The following is a 26,723-nucleotide window of genomic DNA, read 5'->3' as shown; positions in this document are numbered from 1 at the left end:
GCCTTTTAGAATCGGAGTAGATTTGCTTTCCACCTTTCCCTTTTCGCCCCGTTTAGCTCCAATGGCAATGCCCGTATCCTCAGAGATCAACACCAAGACTCGTTAAAAATGCCGTGGGTGCGCCGGTCTGTCACACGGCTACTTTTGCAGCTGGCAGCGGTCCCCTTTCCTTTCTGGTTGCTGGAGCTCTTAATTGCCTACTACTTGGCATCGTGTGCCCACATGCCTACCCCTCAAACTCCATCGGGCGCAGGTCTCTGAAATTACAGTATATACGGTACGCTTCCACAGTCGCAGACACGTTTACCAGAAGCTGTCAGAGCCATGAATTGCGAAGGAACAGCGGGATGCACTATGAAGCGCGGCGGCGCTAATTACAGTTCACGCGCTCAGTTCTGGTGCTCACTTGGAAATTAAACCCCAAAAGTGTAAGTAGGGCATGTCAATCAGTGAGGCGCCTTCAGTTCAAACGTGAAGACTCACGGGCGCCAGAGCGGGTCCATCCATTAAACCCTAAATACAAAGAGGACTGTTTGACTTATGTTAGGTAGATTGCCCAGAGGGGACTGGGCGGTCTCTTGGTCTGGAACCCCTACAGATTTTATTTTTTTCTCCAGCATTTGGAGTTTTTTTTTGTTTTGTTTTTTCTGTCCACCCTGGCCATCGGACCTTATTCTATGTTAATTAATGTTGACTTATGTTTATTTTTTATTGTGTCTTCTATTTTTCTATTCATTTTGTAAAGCACTTTGAGCTACATTTTTTTGTATGAAAATGTGCTATATAAATAAATGTTGATTGATTGATTGATTAGGCGACTTAAGGGGCGCCCCACTCCGCACCTTTCGATTACGTCCGAACGAGGGGCGCCGTTTTAGTCAATGGGGCGTGCTATGGACTAATTCAAGCGGCGCGCTAAGGATCCTTTCGCCCACCGCCACTAGTACAGTACACGCTATGGACACCACGGGGCCCCAATTTGGAAACTAAAGCAGTGCGCGTCAGCTCCACGGGCCCCCTCTTAGGTCTTCATAGGGGCTTCGACCAACACGATGCTGCTTTCTTAAAGCGCAGGCACTGGCATTTTCTAAAGTTTACCAATCCATAGGTTATGTAAGAACAAAATTCTCTTAAGTTTACATTAAAATTAATTGTTTATTTCCATTTCTTTTAGCCATTTGTACGAAAATACAAAGACAACTTAAAAATTACGTGTGGTAATCGCAAGGTATAGAAGCTGACGCAGCACAACGCGTTCGCGGGGGCTTATGGGTAGTTCGAACACGCGCATCTCAGCGCTCTGCATTGTTGCTGAAGCCAAAGTTAAACGAACATGGATGCTCAGCTGCGGGATTACCCCATTGTTGAACAACGCACCGTAGTGAGATTTGAGAGAGTGAAACCTGCTGAAATCCATCGAAGGATGTTGGCTTCTGCACATTAGTAAGCTGTTTGCGTACCCATATAGCGCAACTTTTACGGTAGGTCTACTACAAGTCATCGCACAGTATGTTAAGTGCAGCCACAGCGGACAACGCAATCCATCGGTTTTCTGTGATGAAGGCATTCGCCTTGTCGGTGTGGGTTTGTGTGCGCCATGCTGGTGGTCAACCAGATCGTCCTGCGCTAAATCTTTCAACCCAATTATTATATTTCTCGTTCAGCCCTGCTGTTTTCACAGCCATACTGAGCCTACAACTCTGATTGAAAATATAACAGCTAGTTTCTTTTTAGTCATTCGTGGTGGGTGTGTGTGTTTATTTATTTATTAAAGAGCTTCTGTAAAATGCCATATTTCCACTAAGGGGACAAATACAGATTTATCTATCTTTTATATAGGGTGGTCCAGATCTAAGATCATCACTGGCTGCAGCTCAAAGCGGGGTGCCACCATCGAGAGAGACATGGAGAAAGCAAACCAAATGAACAACTTCTTTAACAGGTTTGACCTCCCTAACCCACTCTCACCTCGGAGTACTGCACCCTCCACCCATCCTGCTGCTGTTACCAGCATAAGAGAGACATCCCACCCACAATTACAGAAGCCCAGGTAAGCAGAGAACTGAGGAGACTTCGTGCCAACAAAGCAGCGGGTCCAGATGGAGTATCGCCACGACTGCTGAAGGCCTGTGCGTTAGAACTGGGGAGTCCTCTGCAGCACATCTTCAACCTGAGCCTGGAACAGGGAGAGTCCTGAGGCTTTGGAAAACATCTTGCATCACCCCAGTCCCAAAGGTATCACGTCCTAGTGAGCTGAATGACTTCCGGCCTGTCGCTCTGACGTCACATGTGATGAAGACCATTGAGCGGCTGCTGCCTCACCACCTGAGGCCACAGGTCCGCCACGTCCTCGACCCTCTGCAGTTTGCATACCAGGAGAAGGTGGGAGCGGAGGATGCCATCATCTATATGCTACACCGATGCCTCTCCCACTTGGACAAAGGCAGTGGTGCTGTAAGAATTATGTTCCTGGACTTCTCTAGCGCCTTCAACACCATCAACCTCTGCTCCTCAGGGACAAACTGACAGAGATGGGAGTAGATTCACACCTGGCGGCATGGATCGTGGACTATCTTACAGACAGACCTCAGTAAGTGCATCTTGGGAACTGCAGGTCTGACATTGTGGTCAGCAACATAGGAGCGCCGCAGTGGACTGGACTTTCTCCAGTCCTGTTCAGCCAACATACATCAGACTTCCAATACAACTCGGAGTCCTGCCACGTGCAAAAGTTCACTGACGACACTGCTATGGTGGGCTGCATCAGGAGTGGGCAGGAGGAGGAGTATAGGAACCTAATCAAGGACTTTGTTAAATGGTGCGACTCAAACCACCTACACCTGAACACCAGCAAAACCAAGGAGCTGGTGGTGGATTTTAGGAGGCCCAGGCCCCTCATGGACCCCGTGATCATCAGAGGTGACTGTGCAGAGGGTGCAGACCTATAAATACCTGGGAGTGCAGCTGGATGATAAATTGGACTGGACTGCCAATACTGATGCTCTGTGCAAGAGAGGACAGAGACGACTATACTTCATTAGAAGGCTGGCGTCCTTCAACATCTGCTATAAGATGCTGCAGATGTTCTATCAGACGTTGAGGCGAGCGCCTCTTCTACGCGGTGGTGTGCTGGGAGGCAGCATAAAGAAGAGGGACACCTCACATCTGGACAAACTGGTGAGGAAGGCAGGCTCTATTGTAGGCATGGAGCTGGACAGTTTGACATCCGTGGCAGAGCAACGGGCGCTGAGCAGGCTCCTGTTAATCATGGAGAATCCACTGCATCCACTGAACAGGATCATCTCCAGACAGAGGAGCAGCTCTACTGACCGACTGAGGAGACCCCACACTATGCGACTCTTCAAATCCACCCGGGGGGGTAAACGTTAACATTTTTCAAAGTTATTGTCTGTTTTTACCTGCATTTTTATTACTCTTTAATATATATTTTTTTTTTGTATCAGTACAAAAAAAGTATTGGCAATAATGGATACAATGAGGCTATTAGAAATAAACTGGATACATTAGGATTAAAAGTCAAGACGGAGGTAAAAAGCTTAGGGGTGATTGTTGACTGTAATCTGAATTTTAAATCGCATATTAATCAGACCACTAGGACAGCATTTTTTCACTTAAGAAACATAAGTAAAGTTAGACCTCTTATATCACTGAAAGATGCTGAGAAATTAGTTCACGCTTTTGTTTTCAGTCGACTAGATTACTGTAACGCACTCCTCTCAGGACTACCCAAAAAAGACAACAAGTGCAGAATGGAGCTGCTAGAATCCTAACTAGCAGAAAAGAAAATCTGAGCACATTTCTCCAGTTTTGATGTCACTACACTGGTTACCTGTGTCATTCAGGATTGACTGTAAAATTCTGCTTATGGTTTATAAAGCCTTAAATAATCTGCTCCATCTTATATATCGGAATGTCTGACACCTTATATTCCAAATCGTAACCTTAGATCATCAAATGAGTGTCTCCTTAGAATTCCAAGAACAAAACTTAAAAGAAGTGGTGAGGCGGGCAGGCGGCCTTCTGCTGTTATGCACCTAAAATCTGGAATAGCCTGCCAATAGGAATTCACCAGGCTGATACGGTGGAGCACTTTAACACACTGCTGAAAACACGTTACTGTAACATGGCCTTCTCCTATGGAGGAATATCCATCCATCCATCCATTTTCTAACCCGCTGAATCCGAAGACAGGGTCACGGGGGTCTGCCGGAGCCAATCCCAGCCAACACAGGGCACAAGGCAGGAACCAATCCTGGGCAGGGTGCCAACCCACCACAGGACACACACAAACACACCCACACACCAAGCACACACTAGGGCCAATTTAGAATCGCCAATCCACCTAACCTGCATGTCTTTGGATTGTGGGAGGAACCGACAGGAAACCCACGCAGACACGGGAGAACATGCAAACTCCACGCAGGGAGGACCCGGAAGCGAACCCGGTCTCCTAACTTACCACTGCGCCACCGTGCCGCCCTATGGAGGAATATTTCGGACAAAATGAAATAAATAAATAAATGCGTAAATAAATAAAAGTACTGTGAAATGTGAGCATAAATAAATAAATGTGTCATGAAATGAGAGCCTTAATAAATAAATGTGTCATGAAATGAGAGGATAAATAAATAAATGTGTCACAAAATATGTTTTCGTTGCTTATTTATTTCATTTTGTCCGTAATTCCTGCAAACCGTCATGAAATACGGCTTGAAATAAAACTGTCACTTTCACTCGTCAAAGTTGAGAGGGTGGGCTCTAACACGCCTCTCGCACTGATTGGTGAATCGATAGCACAAGAATTAATTAGAAAAATGCTTACTACTGCCGATGAAATGGATTCTACCAAGATGTTACGCGGAAGAAATTACAATATTCTCCTAACTTCACTTTAACTTAATCCTGATACTCTGTATGTTCAATTCATCATAATAACTATTCATGGCTCTAAAATCCGTACTGACCCCTACTCTCTCTTCTGTTTCTTTTTCCGGTTTCTTTGTGGTGCCACCACCACCTACTCAAAGCATAGATAGATAGAAACTTTATTGATCCCGAGGGAAATTCTTTTATCATATAAATGCTCAGTGCAACAAGAGGAATAAAGATAAGGTAATAAAAAAAAAAGATCAGTAATAATAGTGCAAACAGAATAACTAAATAAACAGAATAACAAAATAACTCTAAACAAAATATCAAATAACTATAACAAATAGTTTGTATTATAACTATATAATATATAGTATAATATATACTATATAACTATAACAAAACTATAACAGATATAATAAAATTACAGATTATTAGTGCAAGCGGTAATGAAAAGTGGCTAGTGTTTATGCTATAAAATAAAAATGAGATAGCAGCATGTGATGATGAGAAGGATCACCTACAGAATGAGGAAGAATTCTACAGTCTTATTGCCACAGGTAGAAAAGATTTCCTGCGGCATTCAGTTCTACACTTGGAGGCCATGAGTCTTTTGCTATGTGTGCTCCGATGACCCATTAAGGAGGCATGCATGGGGTGAGAGGGGTTATCCATGATACCGAGAAGCTTTATCAGCATTCTCCTCTCAGACACCTACGCCAGGTTCTCCAGTCTGACTACCCAGGACAGAACCAGCCTTTTTAATCAGTTTGTTCAGCCTGTTGGCCTCAGCCGTCTTCAGCCCTCCGCCCCAACAAACAGCTGCAAAAAACACCACACTCTCTACCACAGAGTGATAGAACATAGTCAGCATTGTCCTACAGACATTGGAAGACCTGAGCCTCCTCAGTAGGTAAAGTCGGCTCTGCCCTTTCTTGAAAACCGTGTTGGTGTTCTTGGACCAGTCCAGTTTACTGCCGATGTGTACCCCCAGGTACCTGTAGTCCTGCTATCATGATGATGCTCCAACAATGATGGACGGATTAAAAGCCAGAAGTCTACGTGACCGTCATCATCAAGTCCTTCTGTGAGAACCCTAAATCCAAATAGGATTGTTTCATTTATGTGAGGTAGAATGCCCAGAGGGACTGGGTGGTCTCTTGGTCTGGAATCCCTACAGATTTTATTTTTTCTCCAGCCGTCTGGAGTTTTTTTGTTTTTTCTGTCCACCCTGGCCATCGGACTTACTCTTATTCTATGTTAATTAATGTTGACTTATTTTAATTTTCTTACTGTGTCTTTTATTTTTCTATTCTTCATTATGTAAAGCACTTTGAGCTACTTTTTGTATGAAAATGTGCTATAGAAATAAATGTTGTTGTTGTTGTAGTATGCTGCTGCTGGATTATGTGAATTTCCCCTTGGGATTAATAAAGTATCTATCTCTCTATCTAATTATGCAATTTTCATTACGCTACAACTTATTAAGTTTATTACATAGAGAATTCACAAAAATATTTTTGTTGCTGATAGATGGCAGCACCTGCCCTGCATTCCAAAATGGCAGGGAGATGGTTGTCAGTCTAACAGCGGGTGCGATGTGTTCGCCTTTTCATAGTTGCAAAATTAGATCTGGACCACCCTATATAGTGCCTTTCACATCCATTAATCAATCAGAAAAAGCCTGATGTGTTTGTGAGGTCCAAGCCCCCCACATTCCTTATTCCTCATAGGTGCATTCTATGCATTGCCCTTGCAGCCGAGTGCTCATTGGTTGTCAGCTCTCACATGCACAAGCAGATCCGCCCCTACGACTTCAGACAACATCAAACCAGTTTGACACTCAGGGAGAGACACAGACTGATCGGGCCGAGTCTCTGGGAATGTCAGACTACATGGCAGCCCCCGACTCTCTAAGAATACATAAATGAAGTCCGCTACTGAAAAACTGATGGAAAAGTCTTGTAATATGACAGAGCCTTTATGTATTGGCAGCCCCCATTTTAAAGCCTTCAACTCCCCGAATGCACCATGCCATTTACTTTCTGACTTGTCTAACTTGTTTTTTCTCTATTACAGAGGTGTAAAGTGGCTAAGACACTGCTTCAGTTTCTGTTTCTGATTCAATGTGTGACCCTGAGCGAGTCACTTGACCCACCGGTGGCCCAAACGTTTAACAAGGTATTCAAGCGATTGCAATGCATTCTGGTTGCATGAGTCTCCTTGGATAAAGACATCAGCCCAATAAGTAATAATGTGATAACAATAGATAAAGGGTAGCCTGAAATCTGACCTGAAGGTCTGGGCCTTGAGGCTGGAAGCTGTGGACCCCCACTGGATCAATTCAGAATCACAAATCAACCCAACACATATTAGAACAGTTGTGATGAGAACAGGCCATTCAGACCAACAAGCTCATCCATCCTGTTCACCTGATAATCCAAAATGACATCACATCAATTTTTGAAGATCCTTAAAGACCTACTGTCCAACACACGACTTGGTCACTTATTCCAAGTGTCTGTGGTTCTATGTTAAAAAAAAAAAAAAAAAATTCTAACATTTGTGCGAAATCTAAACTTAACATAATGAGTTCTTGATGAACTCATTTCAAAGTCACCGACTCGATTCACTGGACTAATTCCCTTCAGCATTTTAAACACTTCAGTCAGGTCTCCTCCGTTTAATCTTTCCTCACAACTCATCCCCTGTAGTCCCTGAGTCAGCCTAGTCGCTCTTCTCTGGACCTTCTGTTGTGCTGTTATGTCCTTTTTGTAGCCTGGAGACCCAAACTGCACACAGGACTCCAGATGAGGCCTCACCAGTGTGTTATAAAGCTTGAGCAGAACCTCCTGTGACTTGTACTCCACACGTCAAGGCGCTATATAATCGGACAGTCTGTTAGCCTTCTTAATGGCTTCTGAACACTGTATGGAGGTTGATATCTCAGAGTCCTCTATGACTACTAAGTCCTTCTTAGAAGGTTGCCTTTTGATTTTCAGACCGCAGTCTGTCTGCTGTCCAGGTCCTTCTGTGATGATTTAATGGATTCCAGATTATCTGCCAAGCCACCTATCTTGGTATCATTTGGAAACGTAACCAGCTTGTTACTTATATACCTATCTAAATCATTTTAATATATTAAAAACAGCAGCGGCCCCAGCACTGCCCCCTGCTGGTCACCACTCTTAACATCAGCCAATTCTGATGAGGTTCCTCACACCATCAGCCTCTGCTTCCTGTGTCTGAGCCAATTCTGCACCCACCTACACCCCACACCCTGAACTGCCACTTCTTTTAGTTTGATGCCCACCCTCTCATGTGGCACCTTATCAAATGCTTTCTGAAAGTCACGATCAATAATCTCATGAGCTCCACTCTGGTTGTATCCTTTTGTTGTTCCCTCATAGAATTCCAACATGTTTGTAAAACATGACTTCCCTCTTCCGGTCCCTCACTGACTGTCCATTCAAACTCCTGTCCTTGCCATGTGTTGCTCAATCTTCTCTATAATAATTCCTTCCATTAATTTTCCAGTGATGCATGTTAAGCTTACTGGCCTACAGTTGCTTCTACCCTGTCACCCTTTTTATATAACAGGATGATATATGACATTTTTCCGTCCGGAATCTCTCCAGTGCGCGGTGACTTCCTATAAATACAGTGGTGTGAAAAACTATTTGCCCCCTTCCTGATTTCTTATTCTTTTGCATGTTTGTCACACAAAATGTTTCTGATCATCAAACACATTTAACCATTAGTCAAATATAACACAAGTAAACACAAAATGCAGTTTTAAATGATGGTTTTTATTATTTAGGGAGAAAAAATCCAAACCTACATGGCCCTGTGTGAAAAAGTAATTGCCCCTTGTTCAAAAATCACCTAACTGTGGTGCATCACACCTGAGTTCAATTTCCGTAGCCACCCCCAGGCCTGATTACTGCCACACCTGTTTGAATCAAGAAATCACTTCAATAGGAGCTGCCTGACACAGAGAAGTAGACCAAAAGCATCTCAAAAGCTAGACATCATGCCAAGATCCAAAGAAATTCAGGAACAAATGAGAACAGAAGTAATTGAGATCTATCAGTCTGGTAAAGGTTATAAAGCCATTTCTAAAGCTTTGGGACTCCAGCGAACCACAGTGAGAGCCATTATCCACAAATGGCAAAAACATGGAACAGTGGTGAACCTTCCCAGGAGTGACCGGCCGACCAAAATTACCCCAAGAGCGCAGAGACGACTCATCCGAGAGGTCACAAAAGACCCCAGGACAACGTCTTAAGAACTGCAGGCCTCACTTGCCTCAATTAAGGTCAGTGTTCACGACTCCACCATAAGAAAGAGACTGGGCAAAAACGGCCTGCATGGCAGATTTCCAAGACGCAAACCACTGTTATGCAAAAAGAACATTAGGGCTCGTCTCAATTTTGCTAAGAAACATCTCAATGATTGCCAAGACTTTTGGGAAAATACCTTGTGGACTGATGAGACAAAAGTTGAACTTTTTGGAAGGCAAATGTCCCTTTACATCTGGCGTAAAATGAACACAGCATTTCAGAAAAAGAACATCATACCAACAGTAAAGTATGGTGGTGGTAGTGTGATGGTCTGGGGTTGTTTTGCTGCTTCAGGACCTGGAAGGCTTGCTGTGATAGATGGAACCATGAATTCTACTGTCTACCAAAAATCCTGAAGGAGAATGTCCGGCCATCTGTTCGTCAACTCAAGCTGAAGCGATCTTGGGTGCTGCAACAGGACAATGACCCAAAACACACCAGCAAATCCACCTCTGAATGGCTGAAGAAAAACAAAATGAAGACTTTGGAGTGGCCTAGTCAAAGTCCTGACCTGAATCCAATTGAGATGCTATGGCATGACCTTAAAAAGGCGCTTCATGCTAGAAAACCCTCAAATAAAGCTGAATTACAACAATTCTGCAAAGATGAGTGGGCCAAAGTTCCTCCAGAGCGCTGTAAAAGACTCATTGCAAGTTATGGCAAACGCTTGATTGCAGTTATTGCTGCTAAGGGTGGCCCAACCAGTTATTAGGTTCAGGGGGCAATTACTTTTTCCACACAGGGCCATGTAGGTTTGGATTTTTTGTTCTCCCTAAATAATAAAATCCATCATTTAAAAACTGCATTTTGTGTTTACTTGTGTTATATTTGACTAACGGTTAAATGTGTTTGATGATCAGAAACATTTTGTGTGACAAACATGCAAAAGAATAAGAAATCAGGAAGGGGGCAAATAGTTTTTCACACCACTGTATGTCTCAAGGGTGTATATCTGAACTCGCTAGCCATCTTTAGAACTCGAGGGTAACTATTATCTGGTCCCGGTGATTTGTTTGATTTCAGCCTATTTAATCTCAGCAGCTCTTCTCTCTCTACGATTTCCAAATCCCTCAGTACCTCCTTAGTAGTCCCTGTTACCACTCAGCGATTATCCACTTCCTCACTTGTGAAGACCTCAGAAAAATGTGAGTTTAGAGCGTCCACTATTTCACTGTCTGTATCTTTTAATTCCCCTTTGCTATTCCTGATGCACTTGACCTCCTCCTTGTCTGTTCTTTTACTACTAAAATACTGAAAGAATCTCTTAGGGTCGTCTGTCGCCTTATCTGCTATGCTCCTCACCAACTCCATTTTAGCCTCCCTGATATCCTCCTTAATGGTTGCTCTCATGTTCTCATACGCCCTACGATTCACTTTGGAGTTATTAGTCTTATACGTCTTATTCATCTGTTGTTTCCTTTGCAGCTTCTTTTTTTTTAACTCTTTATTAGCCTGTTATACTACATGTTTCTTTATGTCACTATATCTGGACAATACTGTTATGAGTTTTATTCACATGTGCAATTTGGCATACAGGGGCTCAGCAGTTAGAACTGCTAGCCAGGCATTGGATTAGATAGCCAAAGACAACTGGAGGCTTGTATAGTCATCTTAAACACAGAATAGGGTATTTCTGTCCTCTGTCAGCACAAAATCTTCTTTCCTTATTGGGAGAATGAGAACCGGCATATAAGCACTATGATATTTCTGTATTTTGTGGAGGAGGAATTCAGCCCTTGTTTGGAGACAGAGAAGACCAGCAAGTTGAAGAAGAACAGTATAAAGGCTCGGACAGCAGCCAGAACCTTCGAGGCGGTGTCGACAAAGTTTCGAAAAACCTCCCAGCGTGGGGACGAAAAATGGCAGGCTGTGTTGATCCAGCTTCCCACCTGGATAAAAAGTCTGTACATTTGCCTCCCGTCTGTAACCGCGTTAACCGTCAGTAAATGTAAGCTAAAAGATATTTTTTCTCATGTGATTCTTGTACCACCGTAATCACGATGGGAGGGATATCGCCTTTTCTGGTATGTTGCAATATTATTTAGTTATTTAATATGCCGCAATTTCAAAAGAACACATTTCTAAGAGAGCTAATGCCTCTTCAGGAAACATAGCCCACTGTGGAGTTTTTGTAAACCTGATCTACTGCTCCTCGACTGTCTCCACACTTAACAGCTTATCCCACTCTATTCTCCTTAGACTTTGTCACATCTGCTCAAAATCTGCCCTACAATTGGGTTGTGCAAAGACATGTGTGGACTCAGACAGACATGGAAACAACTTTTAAAAATTAAAACAGCACTATCATCATCATCATCATCATAAGCCTGAATTAACGTAAGCTGCCCTAATTCTAAGTGCTCATGAGAAACGTGATGATTTACTTCATTGAGGTAGAAGTACAGGATCAACAAGATGAGCTGGGTTAGAAGATGCACTTCAATTTGAAACGTCTAAATGCTGTCGATTGTGATTAAAAATGTGACATTTGTCACCCTCTGATGGTTGTCCCTAGTGAGCTACATCCCTAATAAAGGATCAAAAATAACATCATATTCATAATCAGTGACCTTGAAGTGCTCTAAAATGACACCCCACAGGCTTTTGTTTGAAATTTGTCATTTTTAACCTTCTGGGAGTGGCCATTAGAGGACAGAGACCACCAGTTAAAAAAATCAAATATCAAAATTGTGTTCATATTTCTGATCAGCAACCATTAAATGACACTTCACGTATTAACAATTCCCATTTTTTTTTTCAAACCTTTATGAAAAGGAGTAGCCACCCCCCGGATTCGGCTGATGTGGCACACACAACTTCCAGGTTTTTCTGATCATTTTTGCTTAAGACACCTCTTGCTTTACACTTTATCAAAACTGTCACTTAGAGGACAAAACTTTTTTCAAAACCTGGCAGGATTTGATCAATAACATTTTAAAATAAGCATTTAGATTGAGGAAGCAGATTCTCTCCCCTCTTTATTTTATTTTGATTCATTTATTAATTTATCTATTTACTTACACAACAGCGCAGAGGAGAACACTTCAGCGGATCTTAAAGTCGGCCCAGCAGATCATTGGCTGTTCTTTACCCTCTCTGGATGAACTGCACAGCTCTCGCTGCCTCAGGAAAGCGGAAAATATCTTAAAAGTCTCCTCACACTGCGCTCATGATGTGTTCCAACTGTTGCCATCAGGCAAAAGATAATAGGAACATCAAAACAAAGACTAATGGACTGAATAGCAGTTTCTACCCTGTTGCTATTAGGGCACTGAATGCCACCTCATCACCTCCAATGCAGCAGTGTAATAGATGACATCTTGTGCAAAAGTGTTTCATGTGCAATTAAGGTCTTATGTTGGATGTATGTGTTCTAAATTATTTCTTCTTATCCTTTTGTAATTATATTTATTTATATTTTGACACTGCAGGGACTGCACCTAATTTCTGATTCTGAGTCTGTTATTTTTACTTGCTTAATGTTTTACTCTGCTGGCCTATAGCTCTCTTTCTCGTGGGTAGGAGTTGATTTGTTTCGAACCAAGTCATGTAAAACTTGACTTATTTGTATGGAATGTTATATGATTTTAATAAAATCAATAAGTCCAAAAAGGGGGCGCCTTTTCCTGCACAAAATATGGAGCAAACATAGCCTAAAAATGAGGGGTCTAGATGGCCAAAAACGGGGAAAGACCTCAAAAAACTCAATGTCTTGCATAACTCGCCATCAAGCTGTGTTAAACGATATACCATATGGGGGGATTTATCTTGCAGGGGTAAGTCAGGAGGCGCCAGACAAAAACGACTAAAGTGATTTCAAAACGTACATAAATGATTAGTATTATTGTGTTTATATATAAATTAGTAAATTATAATTTACATTTACTTACTTAGCAATAATAAATATAAAAGAATAATTGCCCCGTTGAACTTCGTGCTTTGAGCATTTGACGAGCCAAAAGACATCAGGGACGTCTCCTACCTAATGGGAGCTACATAAGCGGGTCGGACCCCGAGAAGTTAGACGATGTTTTACATGCGTTAGTTATGCCCCAATATCAAGACCAGTGACAATAAAACGCTCCCAGATGGCAGTATGGTGGTTAGGGTTGGAGTTCTAGTGCACTCCATCAAATCTCAGGCCGGCAAGTGTTTGTGTGCAGTTTGCGTGTTCTCCCATTGAGGATGTAAATTCTCGTCCGGCCACTCCCGAGTTTCTTCTCCTAGCTTCGAAATGTTTAATTGGGCCCCAGAAAGAAGTGAGGGCGGCCCATCCATGGTGGGTTCCTGCTTTTGCCCCCGAAACTGCATTAATAGATGGAGAGACGATTGGATTCCTCAAAGTGACTGCAGTTGTCTGGCACCACTTAATTCCACCTATAGATGAATAAATGAGACAGTCGGAGGATGAGTAGTTTAACTGATCAAAAGAATTACGAGACAGATTGATGGAGAGATTGAATTTTGCACGCAAAGGAATACATTAACATTTGAACGGATAAATAGGTAAAATAATCCATAAACGATTATCCGTATAATTAGCTAAGGATTGCCTCAGTCGAGGATTAACGTTCCATCGGCGCATTGGATTGCAGATTAACCAAATCACCAATAGCCCTGTAATGAAGAGATTAAGTGATTATGGGATAAACAATTTAGCGCGGCGATGCCTTTTAGCGGAAGGATTTTCAGTTTGGGAGCCTGAACAAAAAAAAAAAATCTTGCAGTTCGGTGAACATCTTCAGGGTGCGAACGCAAGCAACACATCCTCAGGTTATCGCCCCCGAACCAAACGGCGTGTACCTCGCCAGTCCTCCAATGAAGGAACGGCACGGAGCCGCCAGGAAACGCTCACCCTGAGCCCGCTACGCCGGTCGATATGAGCCGCTCGTCGCCGCGCAAGTCGTTCCGGAAAAAGAAAAAAAAAAACGCAGCTTCAGGTCCTACCTTCCCAGCTCAGCTTGGACTCGCAGCCATCCGACAAGTTTAAAGAACCCTCGTCTAATTCTAATTTCCCAAGGTGATTGTCAGCCATGCTACTAGAAAGCAAAGGAGGGGGGCTGGGGGTGGGGACTGTGCCCATGTCATTCTACTTTTTTTCAGTCACAAACGAAGCAAACGTCCCCGCCCAGCAAGGCCAGCCTCTCTCGGCAGAGTTCTCGTCTCAGTGATGCGAGCGCAGCTGAAGAGGACGCAGTTAACACTTTGCTGTGTGGAGCGACCAGTGGGCGGGGCCAGTGTGGATACGCGTGCGCGCGCGCGCGCGCGGGCGTCTGTATTTGTGCGCACAATAACCAGTGGCATCCAAAAGAGCGCGCATAGTAAACAACACTGGCACCCAATCTGTGGCATATGGCTGACAATGCCCCCACAACCTTAACACTTGATTGGGTCAAACGTTTGTGGAGCATGAATGATGATATGGAGGGCTCAACACGTGCTGCACAAGTTACAGGAGCGCGCAGTTTATTTATATAAATTCCAAAGCACTGAAAATGTTCATCACCCTGTGAGCAGAGCCACACAAACGGCCACCGTGCCCTTGATGTGCTTCTCATAATGATCTTCTAACACGTTCAATCCTTAACTATTTTACTAAGTATAAGCTGCACATATACCGTATATGCATCGTAACGTATTATGTTAAAAATCAACAAGCGTTTTGAACTCAACATGTCACACTTTCTGTGCATTATATAGTGCCTTTTCTGTCAATCTCGTCTTTAAACACTACTTTGTTTCTTTATCATATAGTGTCCTTTCTACCTATATCTCCAATATACAGTAGTTAGTCTCACAGCCTTTCTTCTTTCTATTTCTTTATTTTTATATAGTTCCTATCTAGGAACGACCAACCCCACGAGGGACCGGTTATGTTAAACGTGTGGACTGTATAAATTTGTGTGCGACTTTAATAAAAATAATTTTAACATGCACCAGATTTTCTCATTACAGTATTCAGCTAAATTTGTGCAAGATAACATCCATTTTCCAACCCGCTGAATCCGAACACAGGGGTCTGCTGGAGCCAATCCCAGCCAACACAGGGCACAAGGCAGGAACCAATCCTGGGCAGGGTGCCAACCCACCGCAGGACACACACACACCAAGCACAATTTAGAATCGCCAATCCACCTAACCTGCATGTCCTTGGACTGTGGGAGGAAACCCACGCAGACACGGGGAGAACATGCAAACTCCACACAGGGAGGACCCGGGAGGCGAACCCGGGTCTCCTAACTGCGAGGCAGCAGCACCACCATGCCGCCCCACAAGATAACATGCAGACTTTATTAAAATGTGATGATATAATATATATATACTGGTTATTGAGTCTCTTATTATGTTTCTTGTTCTACAATTTTCTGTTGTGTGCTGCCTTTGTTACTTTAAATTCTGCCATTGTTGCCATCACGATCCATCTTCTGATTTCATCTTACTTTAAAGTGCTGCCACCCCGTATGGTCCTATAATTCAACCAGTGACTGTCCAATTTAATTATAAGGTACCTTCATCCCGTCTTCACCACCACCAGTTAAATATTCAAATGCTGAGCGCCAGAGTTTTCTGTGTTTTTAAGGATGGTGATGAGAAGTTCAAACGGAGGATTTTAAATCCCTGTCTGTAGCCCAGGAAACACTTGGAGCTTTTCCAAGTGCAATCATTAAAATAAAGTTTTCTGCCGCTGAAGAGTAGTGACATTTTCACATAATCATCTCCCCTCAGAAAAAAAATGGATTTGCTTCTTGGTTAAAGAATCCTCTTTCAGTTTTATTAAAGCTCACGATGTCACTGCAGATTACATTAATTGCCAAATGAGCCCAGGGGAGTCGCTCGCTCGCTCGCTCTCGCTCTCTCTCTCCCTTTCTCTCTCTCCCTTTTTCACTCACCACTCTCCCTCTCCTCTCTCACACTTGCCCCCAATCTCTCTTTCTCTTCCCCAATCCCCTGTTCTCTCTCTTGCTCTCTTCCTTCCTCTCTCTCTCTCCCTCTCTCTTTTTCACTCACCACTCTCTCTTTCTTTCTTTCTTTCTCTTTTTCTCTCTCTCACCTTCTCCCCCCCCCCTGTTTTTGTCAGATGCACCAGCTGCCTGTGCTGGAGGGGATTAATTGGCTTATGACAAAAATATTTGGTCTCCAGGGGAATTAGACAAGCACTATGGGCTCAGGACTTTCTTAATGGCTGGTGTGCTTGACTTTGACACCTGGCTGCCTTGTGATACCTTTGCCCAGCTCTTCACCCTCTGAACTACTGCCAATGCCCCTACCCATCTTTCTGGAGCTGAGCCTGCTCATCAAATGCCACGCTACTTTTCTTCAGGTCATCTGTTAAGGTTCAGTACATGAATGCTTTGCCTTGAGACTTTGCCCCTCAAACACAGACTGGTCTGACAAGTCTCCAGGCCATACCCGCTTGTGCCTGCATTGTGGTGCAAGTTCTCCTTGCGCTTCAATGTATTTCTCTCTGGCAGTTACTTGCACATCCAAAAGAAGGGCACGTTAAGTGAATTGGCGGTTCTAATTTGACCCATTATGTGTGTGAGGAGCTGTAGCTCTATTGTACTGGCAACCCCATGCGGAGAAAGTGTCCACTTTTCACTTAAAGCACCCAGGCTGAGCCCACCCCCCTTGCTACCCTGTACTTTAAGACCAGAATTCAGAAAGGGGGCCGACATTTTTTAAAGTGGGACAGTAGAATGGAAATGGGGCAGCAGAATGGCATAGCGGGTGATTGTCAGGTGGGGCATATTCTGTGCTGGGTGATCAAATGGGTGTCATTTTACAGTTTGAAGACATTCTGGTATGCTGACTGGCCTCCCGTGGGTGTGGGGATGGGGATGGCAGTTTCAACCTTACACTTACTACATGGTTGGTTGGCACTGGTCCTGTCTTAAAGACTGGCATGATCAAATCTGTTGGAATGACAAATGCAATGTAAGTTTGTTACTACACATGTCTGTGATGCGCCATCTGTAGGAATGATACATACAATGCATATGCTTCTGTTATATGCCATAAAGAAAGAAAGGAAGAAAAAAGCATATAAAATAAGTAGCAAAAACGTATTTTGTGACACACTTAATTATTTCATATTCTTGTGTTTTTATTTGTTTATTGTTACTTTTCACAATCCATTTATTGATTTGTGTATTTATCTGTTTAATGTTGTCCAAAACATTCCTCCAAGTTTTTGTGCCACTTGTTGTTTGGCCATGTTTTACTGAGTGGGCTCATTCTTTGAGAAGTCACAGCATTGCCTAATGTTCATCCACATCTGAATGAAGTGACTTTTACAAGCCATAAAAATTTAATTACTACAAATGTTTGTGATGCGCCATCTATTGGAAAGCCAAATTCAATGCATGTGTCTCTGTTATATGCCATTTGGTATGCGATTTGTAAAAGTAGTGCTAATGTTTGTGCTGGAATGACAAATGCAATGTCATTTTGTTACTGAAAATTTCTGTGATCTGTTGGAATGACAAAGGCATAGCAACTAGACAGACATACAGATACACAGACATACAGGCAGCATTTATCCTTTTATTAAGATGGACTTCTTTTTTTCTTTTTCTTTCTTTCTTTCCTTCTTTCTTTCTTTCTTTCTTTCTTTCTTTCTTTCAGTGACACCATAAGCAAAATGAAAGAATCCCTAAAATAAAATTTTTCACTGTCACCTGTCAACGTTGAGAGGGCGGGCTCTAGCGAGTGCTGTTTTCTGATTGGTGAATTGTCGATGCTGTGGAAATAATGCTTTGGCTATCAAGTTCCACACTTACAGCCGATACTTCAGATGCAGACTCCTAATGACGAACTCGGAACCTTTCGAATTCAAGTCGCCACCTCGCACAGCAATTACAGGCAAATATAGGTGCCCAGTGACAACTCTGAGCATGCGCATGAGCCACAGCACATTCCCCTAATCAATCAAAAAACTGTATATTTGCTAGAGCCCGCCCTCTCGACATTGACGAGTGAAAGCGACATCAGTGTTTTCATGTGACTGAAATAAATAAATAAATACATGAAGAAATTATTAAATAAGTAAATAAAAAATAAGCAACGAAAAAATGGTTTTGTGACAAATGCAATCATTTTTATATCCTGGTATTTTTCATTTATTTATTGTCACATTTCCCAATACATTTATCGATTTACATTTTTATTTTTTTAACGTCTAAAATATCCCTGCGCGTTTTGGTGCCCCTTGTTGCTCGGGCATGTTTCACAGAGTGGTCTCATCCTGCGAGAAGCCTGGCACTGCAGTCACACCAGCGCCCGATGTGAATGAGTGACCTTTACAAGCCATAAAAATTAGCCAGAAGCAGAGTGTGGCATTAGAGCAGAATATTCGTTTTGTCCTTCACTGCGTTTCTCTCCATCTCTCTCTCTGTCACCCAGAACGACATAATAACATAAAAGCGCAGCAGGAAATCTAAAATGAGTTCATATAAACCTGGAAGCCCTTTGCATTTCTAACTTAAACGGAATTAAGCAGACAGGCAGTACGGTCTTGAGGATAATGGCAGTGCGACCAGAGTTTAGCACCTCTACATTCACCCTTGAGACCACCGAGGGAGGATTTCAGGCTTACAGGATTACAGTGGTCCACTGGGGTAACTGGTACTGAAACAATCCGGCAGCACAACAGACCACTCAAGTTCTATTGTTTCGCCAAAGCTCTCATTACATTATGGTGCCTTTGGAAGGCGCTATACACAAGGGGTCCTTTCTGAGTATTATCTCTTGAAGTCCTACTGAATATGGGGGCTTTCCCAGCGCAAGGATTTGTTTTCAGGAACCAATGCGCTCCTGTATAATGTAGACCCTGGGTCACTTGTGGTCGCTGGACCACATACGTGTGTTGTGTTCCCACCGCACAACAGGAACTGTAAGCATGCAAAATATGTGACGTGCAAAGAAGAGTGATGTGCGTTTGGGTGTTCACGGGGGGCCCGCCTTATTGTTTTGAAACGATCGCGACTTAACGCGGGAGAGTGTGGCTTCGATGCGGTGCATGGCGCGGCAAATCAAGCAGAGAGCCATGAAGAGTGATGCGGTGCGGAGTGCGGATCTCCATCTTCACTGCTGCATCTCCAAAGTCTAAAAATCGGGAATGGTCTCCCCTCGACTTTCTCGTATACTCAGATATGGAGATGGATATTTGAGGAGGAAACTGCAAAACAATGCTTATATTTGTATATTATTTGCATTAAATAACCATCAACAACAAATCAAATCAAACAAATAAGATATTGAACAGTTATTATATAAGTAAAGTTGAATAAATCGGACTCTGCAGTTGCATGAACAAAAGGTAAAGTACCAGTTCCGGTTAGCGGAAATAGCTCAAAAGTTAATAGAAATCTACGTTTTGTACTTAATACTTGTATGCTAAATATGGTTGACCTAAGTGAAAGCGTACTCAAGTTATCGCATTTACACGCATCATTCCAAAAATGTCATTTTCGGACTCAGGGAAGTCTAAAACGTCGAGATTCATTAAAATGTCGAGATCGAATTTTTGGACGATTGTAATACTTTCCATACACGTCGTATACGAGAAAGTAAAAACTATTGACAAATTTGTAGGGCGCCACCGCTTCTGTTCCACCAATCGGCACAATTTATCGCCCGAGCCCCGCCCACAAAACTTCTGGGTTGAATGACAAGTGCATACGGTCGGTCAGGCAGGCCCCGTGGCTCGGGTAGTGACACAAATCCTGGAGTAGGACCTAAAAAGAAAAAAAATATACCAGCAAAACTACAAATGGCCCAGAGTTCCTGCAGTGGGAATGCTACCAAAGGTCCTGAGTATCTAAGAAGTCCCTGGTTCCTGAGAAACTTTTACGCCGGGAAAGCATCTAATGACAACATATAACAGCTAAGCCCCCAGGGGCCGCTCTGATCCGACCACCACGCCACAGCCAGCTGGCACGTTCCTCAGGGCTGGACGGTAACAACTGGGATGGGAATACAATGACACTCAGAGAAAGAAAGGCACCTACCGGAATCTGAGTGTGCGGACGCCACCGGCATGATGATGACGTCACGTGGGCAACTCGCGGCACCGTTCTGGTCTGCCCTAGAAGAAGACAAGCAAACAAATATATTACATACTGCTTATATTCAGAAAGAGAGCAAGAGAGAGAGGTTAGGAGCACACGCTGATACAGCGCACTGCCGCACCCACCACATGACGAACCAACTTAGGATCCCAGATTGGGACCCGAGTGTAGAGAGATAATAATAATAATAATAATAATAATAATAATAATAGATAAACAGTAAACAACATATTTAAAGCAAAAATTCTTAAAGCAAAGCACTTTCATTGAAATTATTTATGCTCCGACAAAGCAAAAACTGGCTTCCATCTTTACAAGATGGCAACATGACCTGCAAGGGATTTGTCTGGCACAACGAGCAGAAGGCATCGTGAATGCCAACAAAGGAGACGCACTTCAAAGCATGTTTAAGGATGCACAGCAGAACAAAACGTGTCAAAGTCAAACCCGTTTCAGCTGCAGAGCCAATGCCAGCAGCTTTGGGCATACGGGACGGGGTGTTTACCTGTCACAGGACCCAAACATGCGTACAGAGCCAATGGAGGAAGAAAAGTGACGCACAGAAATGTTGTGTACGAACGTTTCCACGTTCAAATTGCGATGTATAAAACCTAAACTTGCCATAAAGCCACGCACTTTTCCACGGTACCTCATACCCCGTCGTACGTACGTTCTGCACTGGGTTTTGCAGACTGGCGGCATCCAGCGTCAAAGCAGTGCTACTGTTCCCGTGTAGTTACCCTTTCTGTCTTAGATCCACATTCGTGAGGAGGCTTTATAAACACACTGAAACTAACCACATATTGTTTATTAGTGTAATGCATCTTATTGTAATTAACCTGTAACAATAAAATGGTCCAGGGAATAGCCATAGTATTCCAAATACCATAACTGCTTTCTTCTTCTTTCGGCTGCTCCCGTTAGGAGTTGCCACAGCGGATCATCTTTTTCCATATTTCTCTCACTGCACCACTCAGAGTATTTACTGTATGTCACTGTATCTGAGTGTGAATCACAGCAGCAGCTGATCGGAAAGAGAATTATCCATATACAGCATCAAGCACACGCTGCCTCAGCCACGGCAAAACGCTTCAGAGCCTTTCCTGTACGGACCTCGCGGTTCACAAACAGTTTCATCCCAAGAACTTTAAACAGTCAATCAGTCCATCAAGTGCTCCTTGTAGAACTGTCTATACTTATAAATACAATCACCTCACTGTAAACTTACACCACAGTTATAATATTACACAACCTGCGCCACTTTATAAAGCGCACATTTACATGGGATGACGATTTAATTTTTAAGATGAAATGCAGCAAAATATGTTGATTATATTGTACAGATAAAACATTAACTTCATTTAAATAATCCGTATTGTTAATAATTAAACATGTGAGGACACGGTGTCGCAGCACTAGCTAGTTCACGGATTGATCCTGCCTCGCGCTGTATTCTTGCTGGGCTGGTGCAACACTGGCAGGATAGATGGATAGAATAATTAAACACGTACTACAAAGATATTTCAATGTTCCTTAAAAGTTTTGAAGAATCGGCGTTGTAAGCTTAAAGATGGTTTAACGTCTATTACAGAGCTGATTGTGTGGCGACTGGGTATTTGGAGAAAGAAAAGTAAGGACAGGAATTGGAGGTTAGTACATTTGAAAGAGACAGTACTGCTACAATAAAGTATTTCATCAAAGGTCGCAAACAATCACTGCACCAACGTTTACCCCTGTTTAATAACATGCTTTCATTCCTATCATCATGAAAAAGATATCACATATACATCTCAGTATTTTAATTATTCAGAGAGCTGTAATATTACGAATGTAATGGATTCTGCGTCCTGTCGGAGAAAGAGAAAGCACGTAAGCACGTAGTGATTCACACACATAGAGCACATAGAAGAAGATCATATACAAAAAAAAGCATTTAACGTCCTACTTTAGTTACTTTGAGAAAATAGTATATTAAAGATTTCAAGATGAAGTTTATGATGTTCTACTTTAATGACAAAATAAACTAAGTGATTAAAGTGAAAATTTCGAGATTAAAGTTGACATTTCGTGCTTTTCTCCCCATTGTGTGCCTATTTTTTTTTCTCTGTACCCTGATAAGCTTTCATATGACACTCAGAGGTTGGGCTATGACTCGCCTTTTCACGGCGACTTTGATATCTGACAACTTCTTTTTTATTTCGGGCACTGTGCGACTTTGTGAACTTGAGCTTTCGAGTTTCTCTGACATGCTATGTCTCTCGATCAAATCCTTTTGTTGTTTATCCCACTGTTTAAACCAACAAATAGTAATTCTGGGAGGGGTTGGGGCGGGACAGCAGGCGCGTGCACATGCGTTACTTTTCGCGCTGATCAGGATTTATGTAGCAGAAGAACGTGGAAGTTTGCGTACGCACAGGTTCCTGCATCTGGATTTTTCTGTGCGTATGCACATTCCCACTTTTGTGCTTACACCATGTTATAGTGTGAGTTCTACGCACGGCGTTATACATGAGGCCCCAGGAGCGGGTTTCGAAACTAGGACAATTCATCAGTGTGTTATTTGTGATTATGTGGGTATGTTTATTATTATTATTATTTATTATTATTATTTATTATTATTATTAGCCCATCCATCTACCCTCCAGGCTCAGTTTATATTGAGCAAGATTGTCAGGAAGTTGGACTCATTCTAGCAGGCGCAGGGCACAAGTCAAGTACAGGCCCTGAATGGGATGCCAGCCCATTGAAGGATGAACACACACACACACACACACACACACACACACACACACACACACATACACACACATACACACAGGCCAATTCAGCCCCCCAAATCAGCCTAACCATCATGTCCTTGGATAGTGGGAGGATAGTGGAGCATCTGAAGGAAACCCACGAGATCAGGGCAAGAACAAATAAACCAGGGGACATGAATCTTAGCTTCCTTGTTATGAGGCTGCAGAACTACCTCTGTGCCATCATGCCATTCACTATTATTATTTCTCTATAATAATAAAAAAAAATCTTGGGAAGAGAGTTTTTCTTACCACACCCTAGTGGCATGCAGGTTCCCACAGTCCAAATACATGCAGTTTAGGTGCATTGGTGATCCTAAACTGTCCCTAGTGTGTGCTTGGTGTGTGGGTGTGTGTGCCCTGCCCAGGGTTTGTTTCCTGCCTTGCACCCTGTATTGGCTGGGATTGGCTCCAGCAGACCCCGGAACCCTGTAGTTAGAATATAGCGGGTTGGATAATGGATGGAGATATATATATATATATATATATATATATATATATATATATATATATATATATATATATATATATATATATATATATACAGTATGTATTGCAATGGATGGAGAGTGTGGGCTGGCGTCCCTGCTGGGATGGGTCAAGGTTCCTTACCTGGCCAGGAGGCCAAGCTAGTATGCAAGAAGAAAGGCAGGGCATTGGAAGCAGATGCCAACACAGAGGAGGGTATGCTGGGGTCCCTGGCAGGGCTTGACTGAAGATCTTTACCTATTTGTGAAGCCAGTATAATGCAGAGATGTTGGAGACAACCTGCCTGAAATATTTAGATAGATAGATAGATAGATAGATAGATAGATAGATAGATAGATAGATAGATAGATACTTTATTAATCCCAAGGGGAAATTCCCATACTCCAGCAGCATACAGTACTGGTAAAGAACAACATTAAATTAAAGAGTGATAACAATGCAGGTATTACAGACAATAACTTTGTATAATGTTAACGTTTACTCCCCCTGGTGGAATTGAAGAGTCGCATAGTGTGGGGTCTCCTCAGTCTGTCAGTGGAGCAGGATGGTGACAGCAGTCTGTCTGTCGCTGAAGCTGCTCCTCTGTCTGGAGATGATCCTGTTCAGTGGGTGCAGTGGATTCTCCATGATTGGCAGGAGTCTGCTCAGCGCCCGTCGCTCTGCCACGGATGTCAAACTGTCCAGATCTGTGCCTACAATAGAGCCTGCCTTCCTCACCAGTTTGTCCAGCCGTGGGGCGTCCTTCTTCTTTATGCTGCCTCCCCAGCACACCAGCGCGTAGAAGATAGATCTGATAGAACATCTACAGCATCTTATTGCAGATGTTGAAAGATGCCAGCAAGCTAAGTGGCAGCATCCTGGGGCTATGGTACCTGTTGGGCAGACCAATTGGGTTCTGTGGGTGCTGCACCGATTAATGATCCCTACTTGGTTGGGCTTCTGCAGGATCCAAAAGTACTTTCTGCCAGCCAGTGTCCTGGCACCAGGAGTACTCCCGGGTCATATATAAAAGTTGCCGCATTCTGCATCACCCTGGTGAGTTCGAGCCGGGTGAAAGAGGACAAAGCCCACCTGGTAGGACTGGAGGAACAGGGCTGTAATTGTGTTGAGAAGATTACAAGTAAACTGTTTAAAGGCGTTTTGCTTTAATAAATCATTTATTTGAACCCAAGACTTGTGTCTGTGAGGTTGTGTCTGGGGTTTGAGGTGCCGTTACGCCCCCTACAGGTTACTGTATATTGCAGACTTGATTTCAGCAAAAGCATTTTATCAAGATGAGACACAACCTGCTGAGGCGCACCACCTTATAGACGCACATTGTGAAATCTACAGAAATCTGAAATTTTAGAGAGAAGTGGAGAGAGGGAGGAAGGGGAGGGAATCAGCCCCTCGGGAGGCTAATGCCTGGTTGCCATAACAACCATTAAGCACAAAGTAAGGAAGTAAACTTGCTAAAATGATGAAAGGAATCTTTTTCTTCTTTATTATTAAAAAAAAATAGTATTAAGAGTGTAAAATGGGATCGCCTTTTGAAATTGGATTCATTCCCGGCAGGCCTGTAATCCTTCTAGACGTGGACGTCTGGCCCGGCGCCCGCTCTTCGCCAAGCTGCATGCCACTCACAGGTGATGACACGGCTCTCGGAAGATAAGTGAGCTCGTACTAAGTCAGGACAAAGAGGCTCTCCGTGTCAACTTGATTTGTAAACGCTGATCATGACAGGAAAACTGCTCAATTCAGACGCGCTTACCAAAAGCGAGACGGTGGGGAGAAACGCAGCCGGAGAGCAGATGTGTGTGTTGCTGCTGTCAGAATGGACTCAGGGCTTTATTAGGCTTACTGGTTTGGTGTAAATACACCAGTTTGTGGCACTCAGAAGTCAGCCTCTCATGGCCAATCGCTCTGGTGTTGATAACAAGATCTTGAACTTTGACTCTTTGATATAAATCAAGGGACGTTAAACTCAAACTACACAATGCAGTAATGAGGCCACCTGTGGGGCAAGATGTGCAGGTCTGGTCACCACACGACAAGAAGGACATAGCAATGCTTGAAGCTGTGCAGACGAGAACAACCAGGAGCATCCCTACTGTGACCAGACTGGGTGAGTTAAACCTGTTAAGTCGGACTGCATGGGGACCTCAGCCGGGGTCTTCAAAACCCTCAAGAGCATGGAGAGAGAAGAATTATTTCAACTAAATGCTGAATCACACAGTTCAGGACATGAGTAGAAATTAAGGGAAAGTGCATGTAGGACCAGGAAGCACGTCTTTACTCAAACGAGTTGTGGAAATCTGAAACAAACTACCGAGTTCTGGAGATGAAGAAGAAACATCGACCACCTTTAAGAAGGATCTGGGTGGGATGTTGGGACAGCTTAGGCCTTAGCTAAGCAAAACTGCTTGAAGGGACTAGATGGTCTCCTGTCAATTGTCAAATTTCGTATGTTCCATAGTCATTGACTTTGGGGAGCTTCTTAGAGTCTCAGCACAAGTTAGATTGGTTTTCTGTGGGTCTAAAGTTGGTCACACATGGGAGGCAGCAGGGGGGGTCTGGCTAATGCTGAAACACAAGTATAGGGGGCTAATCAGGTGTACTAATGCCTCTTCTGCCATCCTTACGGGAATAGTAAGATCTAGTCCTCTTCCTCGTCCGACTTCAGACCAGACCACGCCCTCTGATGACCTCACTTCCAGTTTTCCTCCAGATGGCCCGCCTCTTCCTTTCCCTCAGCTATAAAAGCACAGCACCTCTGCTCTGCAGGCCAGGCTCTTTGGTGACTCAGTCTCAGTAGACTACTCGGCGGAGAATCACACAGCTCTTTACCTTTAACAAACCTCTGCAATATATGGGGTGGATTCCCAAACCTTTTTTCTTTGTGTTTCTTTTCATTACAAGAGGTATGGATCATAGAAGAAAATACGTCACAATGTGTTTCCTTGATGGTTTTTTACTGATTTTTCCTATACTGTATAACATAATATAATATTCATCCATCCATTATCCAGCCCGCTATACCACCCGATAATATATAATATAATATAATATAATATAATATAATATAATATAATATAATATAATATAATATAATATAATATAGGGTGGCATGGTGGCACAGTGGGTAGTGCTGCTGC

At 43.1% G+C, this 26,723-nt stretch overlaps 1 protein-coding gene across 2 annotated transcripts in view; it reads right to left on the bottom strand.

The window, feature by feature from the left end:
- The window catches only part of LOC120517763 (MAGUK p55 subfamily member 2-like), an 84,664-nt gene that overhangs the window by 45,974 nt on the left and 11,967 nt on the right, over window positions 1-26,723 (bottom strand). Inside the window, exon 2 of one of the 2 annotated variants that reach the window (XM_039740236.1) lies at window positions 20,243-20,319. In XM_039740236.1, coding sequence (XP_039596170.1) covers window positions 20,243-20,273 — 31 coding nt within the window. In that variant the 5' untranslated portion in view covers window positions 20,274-20,319. Of the gene's footprint in view, window positions 1-14,180; window positions 14,387-20,242; window positions 20,320-26,723 lie in introns of those variants that run through there. The other variant, XM_039740235.1, reaches the window with a different exon arrangement.

This window comes from Polypterus senegalus, chromosome 17 (genome assembly GCF_016835505.1).
Source record: "Polypterus senegalus isolate Bchr_013 chromosome 17, ASM1683550v1, whole genome shotgun sequence".
NCBI classification, from domain to species: domain Eukaryota; kingdom Metazoa; phylum Chordata; class Cladistia; order Polypteriformes; family Polypteridae; genus Polypterus; species Polypterus senegalus.
The sequence above is the reverse complement of the archived record's forward strand: the minus strand, read 5'-3'. Positions and strand labels throughout refer to the sequence as shown.